Source organism: Anthonomus grandis, chromosome 17, assembly GCF_022605725.1.
Source record: "Anthonomus grandis grandis chromosome 17, icAntGran1.3, whole genome shotgun sequence".
NCBI lineage: Eukaryota > Metazoa > Arthropoda > Insecta > Coleoptera > Curculionidae > Anthonomus > Anthonomus grandis.
Window position 1 is genome coordinate 7,457,797 of NC_065562.1, and position 16,329 is coordinate 7,474,125.

Sequence of the window (16,329 nt, forward strand, 5' to 3'; positions counted from 1 at the left end):
ATTAAAAACATAGAATTACAAAAGAATAAGCTAATTTATACAGTGTGGCTTTCAATTGCTCCCCCTCTTATCTTTTGAATGCGTTTATATAAAAAATTGAAATTTGGCACACTTTAGCAACCTAAAGGTTGGACCAAGACCTTTTTGGTCCCTAGCTCATTTTGCAAAACTTCAAAATGGCTCAATGCTTTATGGTCCTAGAATATTAAAGTCATTACTTCTACCCATAGAAAAATGGCAGCCGTTCAAAATCTTATTTTTCCCATTTTTATTTTCTTTACTACACCAGTCCATGTGTAATTTGTTTGTAGGTGTGTTGTTGTTGTTTGAAGATTTTGTATTTTTTGTCAACGTCAAAAAACAAAAAAAAAAACTAAAAAAAAACAAATAAAAAACTCAACTAACTCAAACAAACAACAACACACCTACAAACAAATTACACCTGAACAGGTGTAGTAAAAAAAATAAAAATAAATAAAAATGCGAAAAATAAAATTTTGAAAGGCTGCCATTTTGCTATTGGTAGAAGTAATGACTTAATATTCAAGGACCATAAAGCATTCAGTGGGAGCTTTCAAACGATGTATGCATGACCCCTTTATTTATAAAAATTTTATTTCATCAATCAAAATGGCGTCCCGCTGCCATTTTGAAGTTTTGCAAAATCATCTAGAGACCAAAAAGTAGTATTTAGGTTTGTTAAATTTTTATATAAACGCATTCAAACGATAAGATTTTGAGGGGGACAATTAAGAGCCGCACTGTATAAAACCATCACGTTATTTATTTAAAGAATATATATATCTCTTTTTCATATAATTTTTTTTTATTAATTCATTACATCATATTAATTCATTACATCATCTTTTTACCATCGATATAATAAACATATGAAATTTATTCATTTATTGAGACATAGTCACACTAATTACAGATGTTTAGTTTAGTAGTAAATTCGGGTGTATTCTTAATAACTGAAGAAAATAATCTAATTTATAAATTATGTGTATTTTGTTAAAAACATAATATAGAATATACCGGGTGACAACGAAATCATTGGCCAGTTTGTTTTTTTTCATTTTTAAATTTGGATCGTTGATATTGGCAATAGACAAATATTTATTTCCATAGTAGTAAATAATATTAAATAAACAAAGGCATTAAAAAATAAATATAAATTATAAATGGCACTACTACTTTTCATTATTATGTTTAACAAATAAAGGTATCTAATTAATGAAGTAGAGCTGAGACGCCCCACAATTCATATATTATCCTATAATATAAAAGAAATTCCTAATTAGATTTTTTTTAAATAAAGGTTTAAAAGTATTAACCCTTTCAATTGTTTTCAGTTCGATAGGAAGTTTATTATATAATTTAATTAATTGAAACTAATGGGCTTTTGCTACTTTGGTTAGTTTATATTTCGGTAAGTCCAATTTTAGATAAACTCTAGTATCTCTAGACAAGGAATGATCCGACAATTTTACATGCAGAATTGACATAAGAATAGATACATATGGAAATGGTATAATTTATATCTGGAACTAGTAATTTACAAGAAAACCATAAGTAGTTATAAAACCATAATAGTTTTTTTTGGTGAAACTCTTATCACTCCTAGAATAATTGTAAAAAAAGGTTGGTATAAAAAAGACTTTTAATACCTGGAACAACATTGAAAATTAGTTCAAAAGCCTAAAATATACAATTAACGGCTTAAATTCACGAAAGATGTTAACTTCAATACATAAGAAATGTCAAATTCGGTTTATCATGATACCATATAAACACGACTGAACAATAGCCCTAACAATAAACCAGTAGTAGAGCAATATTAATTTTATAAATGTAATTAATTATATAGGGTGTTTTAAATTCGACTTTTCATTATATCAAGACTTGAAATAAATAATGTGCTAAGTGCCAAAACTATTATTTCGAGATAAACAATGTTTTTTATACTACAATCAATGTATAAGAAAAAACTCTCTGAAAATTAAACATAGGTTTATTCAAGTAAGTATTTTTCTGTGTACATAATATTTTCGACAAATTTTTGTAAAAAATGTCAGAAAAAAAAATGACAAGTTACAAGTTCATAGAATGTGCTAAGTGCCATTACCAAAATATAAATATTGTGGTAGGTAAATAACGAAAAAACACAAAAAATGTAGCTTCTAATTAATGTTAGGATTCAATAGATCCTCATAAAATTGTCTGTTTTCTTCCTTCAAATAAGGAATCATTGCCAGCAGATTTTGTTTTTTCTCTTCAGAAATTCTACTCTGGCAGGTTAGGTTTGGCAGAGTCATTTCTGCGATAGCTTCAATTGTAACATTTTTCTTTAAAACCTTCGTTGCTTTCCAAGACTCTATTTCGTTCAGAGTTTCTTGGATTCTGACAAATCCTGGATTTTCTCGGCTAATATTAATCCATTGAGCTTTTGAAGCTTAGTTATTGATTGTACTTTCAGAAGCAACTTTAAAATCGAGAAAGTCCTCACGGTTCATTATTGTAACCAGAAATGGGTTTTTTCTAACTGCTGCTATCATCATTTTCACTAAATCCATAGGTACCACACATTTTTCTTGCCTTTTTCGCTTTTCAATTTGAGCGAAATCCCTGTCGCAGCTCATAAACGAATGACCCGACACTAGATACTTTGGATTGATCTCATCGAATTGCCCCTTGGCAACTAAATAAATCCATAAAAACAATAACATTTTGTTTCTATTTTGTCCAGCGCAGTTGTCACGCCAGATTGTTAACTTCCGCGTCTGTGTGGGTATATTAGTGAAAGCTTTCAGTACACACGACGCAATTTCGTTCCCTCCACGTCCTGTTATACCTTCGTGCCACAAAAACATGAAGCCAGTGTTATTGTCCCCTAGGTGAACACAAAGGTTGTAGTTGGAGAGCTGTCGCATGTAATACATCTGACTATGAGATAAAGTTGGCAATGATAAGACCTGCTCTAAGTCAATTGAGACTGTCATGCTGTCACTGGTGGGTTGGTGGCAGTTTTGATGGTCTTTTCTCATTGCTTCTACAGCTGCTTCAGCTTTCCTGTGGTGGAGTTCTAATTTAATTTTAGCATCTGCCTTTGTGGGATCTTTTGTTTGCATGTGCAGTAAATCACAGGTAGCACAGGTATCAGGCTCATCATCTAGGTTTGCAAAAACTTAACTTGGGAAAATTCTTTTTGAAAATTTCAAAATAAAAATGATAACTCACTGTTAAATCAGGATGAGCAACCTTAAACGCAGAGTAAAGTCTATTTATATTAAGATCGGAGCTCAGATACTGCTTCTCGCTTTTTAAACTTTTGAATGTCCTAAGTCTCTGGGAAATTCGTTTTATATTACCAATAACCAGTGCTTTATCTTCCCGCGTGAACTTCCGTTACAGCTGTTTATTACCTCTCCTTTCTTTGTAAACTGAATATCCCCGTTTTTTCAACTTAGCCAAGGTTTCACTTTGTCTCGGAGTTAATCCAAACACGGCGCAAAAGGTCCTCCTACACACCTGTAAAATGTTGCCCTCTCCATTGGGCAAGGTAAAGGAAAATGTAGCCTGTCTCCTACTTGCTTCTGGGCGCTCATAGTTTCCACGCCTTCTTCTTTTGATAGCACATACGTGTATAAGACTCATTGCATACGTATTTTGCTTTACGTTGTCATTTAGACCGTAAAATTCATGAAAAAGCTTCAATTTTTGTTCATGCGATATCTTTTGACAGTTTAACTTGCATTTGCACAATATCTAAAACAAAGTAAATAAAATTGCAAAATCACTGTCAAAAAATAAAAAGAATGCTCGACTAACCTTGTTTTCAGGAGGCTGCTTAGCAGCAACTTTCTTATTATTTTTTCTTGTAAAATATTCTTCTCCAGCACTTCTTTTTTTCTGTCGTTGCTTTTGCTTACTGCCCTGTCTAGTAGTAGTATCAGTATTAGTATTCATTCTTGTATTATCGTGAAACTATACAGAACGAGAACGAGAACGGGAAAAAAATAACAAACACCAAAACAGCGTAGAAACAGCCGCCTGCAGCACAGAAAACAAGATTATATTTATTGGCACTTAGCTCATTTTTTACCGGCGGCGTTTCGGCGTTTGACAACGACGCACTCTGTTGGGATTTTTTAAAGTACAATTTAATAGTCATGGCACTTAGCGCCTTTTATATGTTGTTGGTTATGGCACCTAGAATATTTTACAAGTATAAAATGGAAAACTGATTTTTTGGCACTTAACACATTATTTATTTCAAGTCTTCATATATTTATATACTTATATTTCATATTAAAGATAATTCATACAGTGAGGACGCGCAAGGTGGAACAAATTCATTTAAAATTCAGGGATGTTTTTTTTTTTTGATGATGAACTCATGTATACAAAGTGGTCCAAAAATGAGCTACAACTATCAACTTAATTTATTTAAATAGAAACACCCATTTTTTTTTAAATTTTTTAATTCTGTATAAAATTTTAAATATATTTTGTATACCTTTGTCCTATACCTAACCTCAATATTTATTAAGAAATTTGCGATTAAATCTTTTATAAATAACCATGAATTGTTGGAACAGTTTGTAAGAAAAAAAACAAAACAAAAAAATTAAAATAAATGTTCAAATTGTTGATCATTAACTTCCTGACAGTAACCAACTCGATATTCAAATTCTTGTTCTATTTTTTGATTCTTCTAAATATTCAGGTTTATCAAAATAAACTTTAGCTTTTAGATAACCCCATAGATATAAATCCAATGGGGTTAAATCTGGCGACCTTGCCGGCCATTCAATAAAACAGGGGGAGTTTTTTCAGTTTCATTTTTCCAATCCATCTATTTGGGAAAATGTTGGTAAGGTAATCTCGTTCTGTTCGCGAATAGTGTGGGAGGAGGGGGCGCCATCCTGTTAGAACGATATCGAATCTGCTGGTATAAATGGGGTTTCACCATTTGGATAAAGTGCAATTAAACTAGGGACTATTTGATTTTGAAGCAACTCTAAATATTTTTTAGAGGTAAGTGCGCCCTCAATAAAATAGGAACCCACAATTGACGTGCCGACAATTCCTGCCCATACGTTTAATTTCTTGGATAATTGTATATGACTTTCCATACTCCAGTGTGGATTTTCTGGTGCCCAATAACGAAAATTTTGCCTATTTATAGAATTGAAAAAAGAACTTGTTTCGTCAGAAAAAACAATCTTACTTAAAAATTTTGGGTTTGCATTACATTTATTCATCATTATTTTGCAAAACTCTATTGTGCAGATGTGATCATTTTCAATAAGCTCTTGAATTAAATGAATTTTATATGGTTGCCATTTATTCCTATGCAAATATTTTGGAACACATGATTTACTAACCAACTGATCTGCAGCAACTTGTCGAGTTGATTTATGTGGATTTTCTTGTAAATCGAGCAAAATATCTAACTGTCTGCTTTCTGGAAGCGTGGGGACGGTCGAGGTCATATTTGTCTCTAACATGAACAAATCTTTAAATCTTGCTTACTACCGAACGTGTAATGGGCCTCTTGTTCGAGTCTTGTCACCATATCCTACCATCATCAAAATTGCAATTCTTTGTTTATCAGTTAAACGCGCCATACTTTTAAACTTTGCAACTGCACTTAACACTTACTGGATATTTACGTAAAGTAATACATACTGTTTCCATGCGATTAAATGGTGGCAAGGTGTCAACAATCAAATATACCTGTTAAAAAACTATGAAAAAACATGTTTGAATATGCTCAAATAACCCAAACAGTTGCAAATTTATTAATAATGTTAGCATTAGTTATAAGATATGGTATACAAATATACTTAAAATTCTATGCAGAATTCAGAAATGGATAAAAAAATAGGTGTTTCCATTCAAAAAATTGAAGTTGATGGTCGTTGCTTATTTTTGGTTTACCCTGTATGCATTAATTCAATATCAAAATAAATCGACAAAAAATAAAAATCGACGTGTCCGAGCGTTTTTTTTTTCGAACACACCCCTAAATTTTAATTGAATTTGCTCCAACTTGCGCGTCCTCACTATATAAGAACTGGTTAAATTCAGACAAATTCCAAATGGTTTTCTGATTTAAGGATTGTACGTTTGTAGAACGTACGTTTGAAGCATTTTACCAATTTTTATCAAAAATCACCCAAAAAGTCATTTACAAATAATTTCTTACTGTAAATTAAACAGTGTGGGTTTCAGCAAGGCTTTAGTGCGTCACCTAACGAAAGAAAATAACGACCTTTTTGAAGTTAATGATAAAGGTTTTGCCTAGTTACTAGTTTCTCTAGGTTACTTTAAAGTATTCTACACAATAAATCATAAGTTCTTAATTTCTAAGTTATGACTTCAGATATTAAACTGTCTTTCCTCTGTTGCGTGTGCTTTTTAAAAACTTGAATAAAAATGCTTCTAACATGGATTTTTGTTAATAATTTCATTATTATTAATAAAATATAATGTATTTATAAGAGCTGAAGATCACTCCAAAGAAACTTTAAAAATAAAAATCAACCTGATCTGAGGCTACTGAGGAGAGTTGAGTAGTTTTGAGTTTGAGTAGAGTTGTTGACCTAAAATAGTTAAATGGCACAAAATACTTTATCAATTCAGATAATAAATCATAAAAATAATTTCTAGCTAAAATCACATGTTTTCTATAAATATTCTATGTTGATGATAACTTGTCACAAGATTTACTAATACAAAAATAAAAAACCTCTGTATTTATAAGTGTGTGGAATAGTGCAAACAACATGTTTTTAATACTAAACTTACTTTATCTGGGCGCCTTCAGGATCAGATATTTTGGCAATGAGTTCTTCTCCTAGAGACTCTTCCAATTTAAGATCAGCTAAAAGTTTCAAAGACTGCTCCACTTGCTCAGTTGGCACTAAGCAATTTAAAGCATCGCCCTCCTTGCCTTTATTAAGATCGTTAACCTCTTCAAGCAGTTCGTTCATTTCACATTGCAGACGCCTGTATTTTTGAATTGCAGTTTCCTTTTCACCTACAAATTTAATGTTTAATCATATTTTGTTCGAAATAAAATTTAGTAAAAATAGGAGCAAATCAATCTCTTAATATATAAGTAGTAATAAAGAAAAATTATATTTTCAAAAGATTTTTTGTATAACCAACATCAGAAATACACTAAACAACTAATTAGGTAGCATAGTGTTAGGGTACTAAACTAGATACTTGACTATTTAGTAGTTACAGGATGTTACCTAGTCCAGCTAGTTCCCATTCTCCACTTCTTCCCTCATAGCCGGTTCTTACTCTCTTTCCAATTTTTTCAGAAAAATCCACATTTGATGATATAAGGAATTTTCCTTTAAACTTATTATATGCCTCTTCAGAGGAAATGTGAATTTTTTCCACGGGCTCATTCTCTGGTTCATAGAAATTGTCTGTTTGTTCTGATTCTGGTAGATCATTTGACTCATAAACATCTGGCTCATCAAGTGCCTAGAATTATGATTATGTGTTAAAAAAAAGGGAAAAAAACAAAGGTATGTATGAATAAGCAGACTTTTGACAAAATAAAATTGACTATAGGGTCTGTGTAGAGAAATTTGAGATGATAATAAGAATATATTAAAAGGTTTACTAAATTTGTAAAAAAAAGTTCAAAAAATATTAGATATAATTCTATATGTAACCAATAAGGTTCTTTTTGTAATATAGAAAACTGTGCTTAATTTAAATTTATTCTTCTATTTTTTTTATATTTCATGCGATATAAAAAATTATACGGAGGCAGGGAAAACTGCTTACAGACTATTAGCATGGAATTTACGAAAGGTATCCATTACGGTTTAGTGACCTTTGCTGAAATGCAGACCGTCCTATAATTTTCAAATTATACTTATGGATAGGGTTCTTGTTTCTAGAGCGTTTTAAAAATATTGTCAAAAGATTATGATGTTAAAGCTTAGTAAAAGTAAAATATCCTGGATTGTTACAAAGACAGAAACAATTTTAAATAATACTAAAAACCCTAAGTGTGAACTAATGTTCCAAATAAAATTTAACATTAAAGATAATTTATTGGTCAAATTCCTAAGCACTAACATAATCTGATCACATGAATTGTGCAAATAATACCATTTTGGGCATATCTACTAAAAAATATTAGATATTATTGTATAAATATTAGGTATTGGTTGCCCTAAAATGCAGGTTAAAGCTGATAAATTTGTCTTTTATTTTTACTTGCAACCTCTTAAGGAAATGAACCCAGGTGTTATAATTCAAAAATTAATTAATAACAGTGATAAAATAATTGGCAAAATTTATTCAGAATATCTTATACATAAAGTTGTTCCTATAATAATGTCTAAAATTTATCCTCTCTGGTATTGAATGTGATATCTTGTGCACTCAAACTCAGCTACAAATACGTTTACCACAGTGAAAGAAGTCTATATATACGGCTATTTAAGTTAAAATCCAGAGATTTTAAGGTGAATCATTCACTTATTGCAAAAATTTGTAATTCTTATTAAAAGAAGATATAAAACAACGAAAAACAACAGGGAATGTGATCACTTTAATAAATTTAAAAGATCTTTGTTTCATATTATGCTTTTGTTGGCTTGGATATAACTTTTTTTTATATAAAGATCTACTTGCTTACACTCTTCACTATTCAAAGTGGTAGGATTTTCGTGATTTAACATAAAAACTTGAATTGAAACCTGTCATGCCTATATTACTACTATAAGTAAATAAAAACTCTTGTAACCATCTTTGTTTACCTGTTATGGTTCTTTCTTTGTTCTTGCTATACAAATGATTTGTGTCAATTAAGTAGACACAAATAAATACACAATAAATAGAGCAAAGGCTAAATGGAATATGCTTATCTTATTCTGACTTCATCTACTTATAAGGTATTTATGGATTATAGAAAGTATTTTAGGATATTTGAGGATTTATTTTTAGGATATTGATAGCTAGGGCCATTAAAAGTTACTTCTTTTTACAGCCAAACACACCGCACAAATTATGGTCACAATTCTTTTCTGGCAAGGACTGTTAGGCTGGCTAATCAGTATTCTGATGTAATTGATTGCTTTGAGGGGCGCACATGGTTCATTAAGAAATTAAATCTTATTAATTGATAATGCTATCTTAAACTAGAACTATAAGGTGTTGTGAATTGTGATGGTAATTGTTCCTTTGTGTTAACTATAAGTATTGTCTTTTTCTTTTTTTTTCTCTGAACTGATTGTTCTAAGTTATAGGTAATCTTTATATTCTAAGCTTTAATTGTATGTTGGGTTAGGTTAGTTTAATCATCCAATTATTATTCTTATATTTTTTTTGTAATATTGGGCCAAAGCCCGTTGATATATTAAATAAATAAATAAATAAATAAATAATAGAGGCTGGGAAATCGATTATTACGCTTTGAGAAGTTTTTAAAGGCGAAATAGTTTAACGCTCATCCATTTTTCAGTACGACTTTGGTGGGGGAACTGTATTACTTGCAATAAAATTTCGTAAAATATTTCGCGAAAGTTTAGGCATTTTCGATGATGAAACTTCGGATTTAGTACTTATGCAATCAACTGACAAAAATCAGCCTTCGGCCATTTTTTTCTCGTTTCTTAATATGAACTTTGACTAAACTAGTGCAGTCATATAGCAAAATGAGGCATGCCGATATTATTATTGTTATTTTGTAAAAAAAAAAGAAAACAGGAAATACCTATCTGATGACTGGAGGCTATTGCTCATCGCCGAGGGGAAGCGGTGTTACCATTATTTTGAAGAATGCGTAATCTCAATTCCCCAACCTGTATAGGAACATGACTATATCAAGGGGGATGCTCATAAAAGACGTCCACTGATTTAAGCCTGTTTTGAGACCCCTCCATCTCTATGTCCGCAAATGTCCGAACTCCACAAACCTCCCCCCCTCCCGGAAGTCATTATAATTGATTGGAGTTTTAACAATTTCGTTTCATAAGCACTTTCGTATTAGAACTACAAAATCAAAAAAATCCAATGAACATCATATTCGGGATGAATCCCTCCTTCCCCCATGTCCGCTTTTGTTCGGTTTGACGACCAGATGAGTTTTGGGTATTATAGTCGCTTATATTTTTTAACATCTAACAATCTAACAATTTTTTACCAGAAAATGTTTGTTTGTAGAGGCTTGCAACCATCTGAAATCGGTTTAGATATTTATTACATATTAGACAAAAAAGTTTGATCCAAATCCTTTGGGCGTTTTGAAATTTACAGCTGTTTATATTTTTTAAAATTAAAGTAAAAATCACTAAAAAACTGTTTTTCTATTCCCAACAATTGTCTGAAAAGAAGATGTCGTCAGTCGAAGTCAAATGCAGCTTTATTATCAGAAGTGAGTATCTTGCTATGACATTTTGTTTATTAAAACTGTTTCTAATTCATATCCTATAAAGTTGTAACAATTCAGTTAATAATTTGTAAGATACAGTTTCTTGTGGAGTATGCAGAACTGCTTGCATAGCCTGATACTGATAGACTGATTTTTCAATATAACAACTTGTACTATGAACAACTGCAAGGTACAGCCATGGGTAATTGCCAAAATACATTCCAATACTTTCCACGAGTTTGGTTAAGATGTGTTGATGATGTATTTGCTGTGTACCTAAGGTTAACATTGTCAATAGTATAGGAGGAAATTAGTATTTGTTTCTTTTGTAGAAACTAATGTAACTGCATTTACCCACATTCAAAGCCAAACCATTACCAACACACCATTCACACAATCTATTTAGATTTTCTTGCAAGAGAACCATGTCCTGTTCTGAACTGATCACCCTATAAAACTTTAAGTTGTCACCAAACAACAAAAATTCCTATTTTAAAAGCAAATCAAAATATCATTAATGAAAATATTGAATAGAGGAGAACAATGACCACTTTGTGGAACCCCAGAACCTTATCAGTGTGATATTAATTTGTACCTGCTGAAATCTGCCAGAAAGAAAACTTGCCACCAAACAATCTGAAAAGCTAAAAAGTCTCAGTTTTTCTAGTAATAAGCTATAATTGACACTGTCAAATGTCTTGGAAAATCTGTATATATTACATCAATTTGTTCACCCCTCCCCAAAGCATTCAACAGAGCACTCTGATACAACAACGAGTTTGTAATAGCAGACTTGCCATGCTGTTCACTTAAAAGAAGTTCTTTGCAATAAAAATTAATTTGGTCATAAATAAGACTGTCCAGAAGTTTTGGAATGGCAGACTGTACGCACACACTCCTGTAATTGATTATTTCATTAGCAGAACCACATTTAAATATAAGCGTAATGTTTCCACTGGGATAGAAAAACTGTCAAGTCTAATGACCTACTAAATAATAATAATAATAATAATAATAATAATAATAATAATAATAATAATAATAATAATAATAATAATAATAATAATAATAATAATAATAATAATAATAATAATAACTTATTACAACAGAGAAGGTTCCGTATTATAAATATACTCCAGAGCCTGTAGTGGAAAATGACCGATATAAGTTATATTGGGACCGCAGTGTACTTACCGATCAACATGTAAGGCATAATAGACCAGATCTTATTTTAAAAGATAAAATTTCCAGGAAAACAACTCTAATTGATGTAGCCATACCGAACAACAATAATCTGCAAGAGAAACACACTGAGAAAATCGCCAAATACAGAGATCTAGAAATTCAAATCGGAAGGCAATGGAGAATGGATAATGTTCAGACCATCCCAATTGTTATATCGACAACGGGTGTAATACTGAAGAGTCTACTGGAATACCTTAAACAACTAGGAACTGGCGAACATCTATATAAGCACATGCAAAAGGCAGTACTACTGGCAACTGCTCGCAGCACCCGGAAATTTCTAGGAGATAACTCTACATTTCAGGTCACTTAAGGACATCGAAAAGGCCCCCACAGACCACAGAGCTTAATCCTTTTGATATCGCAGGTATCTGGGATAAGTAAATGATCCCTCCCCCCTTAGAGGGAGTGCGAGGAGCCTTAACTGGCTGTAAATAATATATTAATAATAATAATAAGCCTTTATTTCCAACAGGCAACTTGCCCAATAACAGGAAACAGTTGCAAAACAATGAAAAATATAGTTTAAAAAAAAAAACAAAACCTAAAAGAATGAAAAGTAAAGAAAAAAAAGTAAAGTCACAATCTCAAAAGTTATCCAAAAAATTAGAACAAATAACTATTAATATGATATAAAAACCCAATTATAAAAGTTTCACAAGATAATCACATATTCAAGCCCGCTTTTTGTAAGTCATAATATTTTAACCCTGTGTTGTATCTTTATTTTGGAAACAGTTTGCTTAGTTTTTAGAAAATATAAACAGGAACTCCACTTAGGAAGCCACTATAATACGCGACAAAATTATTTGTTGAGGCTACCCATTCCTCATTTTTAACTTGTCCATAGCTCTATCATATATGGAGGTAGAAAGCTGTTTAATAAACTTCCACTAGAAATAAGACAACTTAAGACTGAAAAAAGCCTACGTACAAGGACGAAAATATTTCTTGCTAGTAAAGCATACTATAGTTTAAGTGAATTTTTTAATGATTAGCATTTAAGTATTTTTCAAAGTTTTATATAATTTTATTTTATTTTAAATTAGTTTCTCGTTTTTATTCCTTTAATGTACAGTCTATTGGCTTTGTCTACAACTTCTATGTTTATATTGACAAAAATCACTCACTATGGGACATGAATAGAATAACGTCATTAGAATAACCCTGTATTCGATTAGTTTTGACAACAAATATGTTACAACTAAGGTGAGGTTAGGTGTGGTGTTGCCAGTTTTGTCACTCTGCAGCTTCAGCCTTGTGGCTGAACCCAGTGTGGCTGACTCATGAGTGCCTTCTCTAAAGTGGCGAATTCACTCTATATTTTTTAGTCACGTGAAATATTAGGATTATGCGTAAAATAAATTCACAAAAACTGTTTTTAGCTTTTCTTGTAACTAAATCTGTTATTTTCGTGCAACAAACATACCGAAGACACCCATAATGTTTTATTATTTTGGTAATTTTAAGAGATTTTGGTCCAAATTAAAAATAATATGATTCCCCAGTTTAGCGGATTTTGTCAAATTTGGGGTATTTTCACCGGTTTTCTTTTTTAAATAGCTTAATTTTATCTGCAAAAAATTAATAAAGTGGCGGAAGGTGTATTTTGCAAATAATTTCTTTATAAACAATGTGAAGTACTCACAAATAGAGGTAAACTGATTTATTTAAATTTTTTGCTGTTTTTTTTTTGGATAAATTAAATGACAGTCGCTATCTGTTAAATGGGTCGTCGACTCTGGGAGTATGTGTGCAGTGGTTTGGTTTGTTCCGTTTCTCTATCACCGCGAGGGGATCATAAGGCGCTGCGCACAGACCATAGATATACCCAACCCAACTCAATCCAACCCAACCCAACCCAGCTCAACCCAACCCAAGCCAAACCAACCCAACCTAACCTCCCACGGGGGGAGGTTCATCAACACCCAAGAGTTCATCAACAGTAAATAGGGAATATTTTTATCTGGGACGTGTTAAAATGAGAGTGACCCCTGGTTTTATTGAAGAGCACATTATGGCTCTTCATATAATGAAGAGCTCCTCTCTTCATGGGGGTGCCCTCAGATTAGGGACCTTAAAGTAAAATTGTTGCCAGTTAAGGGTGAGACTATTTCTTTTAAGATGAGCATCAACGGCGATTATAGGGATGATTTTTTAAGGCTGGATTACTGGCCTAGAGGGGTTATCTTGCGAAAATTTTGGTTAAATAATAAACGCAAGATAAATTTTCATCAAAATCAAGTGAATCAGACCATAGTTTAGTGCGGGATGGCCCTTCTGGTTCAGGTGTTTGCGTGTATTATGCTAATACAGGTGGTATGAGAACTAAAATAAAAGATTTTCAGCAGGCACTTAGTTGCTGCTGCTATGATATTGTTATGATTGCAGAGACTTGGTTAACATCTGAATATTCAGATGCTGAAATTGGTGTATCAAACTATGATTTATATAGATATGATCGTCAAATGGGTACGAATACTACCAAGGCTCGTAGAGGTGGTGTATTGATTGCTGCTAAAAAGAGTTTATGTACACATAGAATTGGTATCCCACTTGTTGATGTGGATATTTATCAATCTATTTGACTTTTACAATAGACAATTAAAGCTTTGTTGTTGGTTGCATTTATATACCATCTCCATCTCCACTTCAAGCCTATTTAAGCCATTGTGAATCCGTTGAATATGTATATAGTAGATATTCAAGTAGTTTGTTTGTCTTGGCAGGTGACTACAATTTACCACATGCTAGATGGGAGAATGATCCCATCAGTTGGTGGTTGTCTGGAGAGTGACAGAGAGTCTGTGCTTTCTCTGGCCAACTGCTTTAGCTTCTATAACTTTTTCCAGGTAAATGGGGTTCTAAATACCAACGGGATTGCCTTGGATCTCGTGTTTAGTAGCTCAGATTTAATTAGTGTTGAACGTGCAATAGACAAAATTTTTGAGAATAGTTTACACCATACAGCAATTAGTTTTGACCTTTGTTGTGCAGAAAATTCTGATGATATGATATATGAGGAATATTTTTATGATTTTGGTAAGGGAGACATAGCATATAATGATTGTCTTGCTGGGATAGACTGGAATCAATTGTTTTTGGGAGAGACATCTATTGATGTCATAGTTTCAATTTTCTATAATGTGATCTACTCCTCAATGGAAAGGTTTATTCCTCTAAGTACAAAAGTTCTTCTTTTCCATCTTGGTTTTCTTCAGAGCTTCGCAGTTGGATCATTATAAAGAAACAAATTCACAAAAAGTTTAAAATTAGTGGTCAACAGCAGGATTATGATGAATTTGTATTGTTGAGACAACAATGTGAGTACTTAAGAGAGTTGTGCTATCAACAATACATTAATAAGGTGGAAATGAATCTCGCTGGCAATCCAAGGTACTTCTGGTCATATATTCAAAATAAAAGAACTGGTTTTAGTCTTCCCTCCAGAATGACATACAATAACAGGATTAGTGTGAATATCTCGGATACTGCGGATATGTTTGCAGAATACTTTTCATCTGTCTATTCGGATGAGCAAGTCAATGACATACCATCTTTTGATTTTGATAAATCAATTTGTCTGAGCACTTTAACTCTGTCAACACAGGATGTTTATGAGGTTATTACTTCCTCTAAGAATAAGCTCTGCTCTGGACCAGATGGGATTCCGGCATTCTTCCTAAAGAAATGTGTTTATGTTCTTACGAAACCAATACTGTTCATTTTTAATAAATCTCTAGGTACTGGTTCTTATCCCACTCTCTGGAAGAGAAGTTTTCTAAAACCCATTTTTAAATCTGGTAATAGAAATGAAATTTCCAATTATCGGGCTGTGTGTAACCGATCTGAGTTGCCAAAGCTGCTTGACTGCCTGGTCAGTCATAGGATTGCCTGGAGTTTTAAATCTTTATTTAATCCTGAGCAATTTGGATTTATAAAAGGCAGATCTACTGATGCTAATTTGGTGCTGTATGTCAACTACCTCTACCGCTGCTTGGAGAAGGGACTCAATATATACAGATTTTTCCAAAGCTTTTGATCAGGTTAACCATGGGGTACTCTTGCAGAAGCTTAGGGCTTTAGGTATTGTGGGGCCTCTTTTTCAGTGGATCTCGGGATTCATCAGAGGTAGAACCCAGATTGTTAATCTTGGAGGTACATGTTCCTCTGAAATGTTAGTACCATCTGGGGTGCCACAGGGCTCTTACTCGGGCCCTGTTTTGTTTTGCCTCTTTTTGAGTTTGGAAACTTGAAAATTGTCATGTGCTAATGTTTGCTGATAATGTGAAGCTATTTAGGCTTATCACATCCCTTTCTGATGCTGTGCTCCTGCAAAAAGACCTCAATTTATTCTTTGATTGTTGCCACTTGAATAGAATGTCCCTTAATATCAATAAGTGCCATAAGATTACTTTTTCTAAGCAAAGCAACCCTATTGCTTTTCTTTATAAAATAAATAATGTAGCAATTGGTGTCAAAACAGAGGTTTCTGACTTACGAATATTTATTGACTCCAGGTTATCTTTTAAAAGTCACATCAATCAGGTGACTGGTAGGGCTATGAAAATGCTGGGTTTTATCCAACGGTCTACAACTGATTTGTCTTTGTTTACTTTGAGATTACTTTATTGCTCTCTTGTTAGGCCCATCTTGGAGTATGGCTCAAT

The 16,329-nt window shown here is 32.5% G+C and overlaps 1 protein-coding gene across 1 annotated transcript in view; it reads right to left on the reverse strand.

Annotated features, from left to right (window-relative positions):
- Positions 1 to 16,329, reverse strand: part of LOC126746065 (dynactin subunit 2) — a 57,706-nt gene that overhangs the window by 40,209 nt on the left and 1,168 nt on the right. The window contains exons 2-3 of the mRNA XM_050454161.1: positions 7,269 to 7,509; positions 6,817 to 7,048 (exon numbers count right to left, since the gene is read on the reverse strand). Coding sequence (XP_050310118.1) covers positions 6,817 to 7,048; positions 7,269 to 7,509 — 473 coding nt within the window. The remainder of the gene's footprint in view (positions 1 to 6,816; positions 7,049 to 7,268; positions 7,510 to 16,329) is intronic.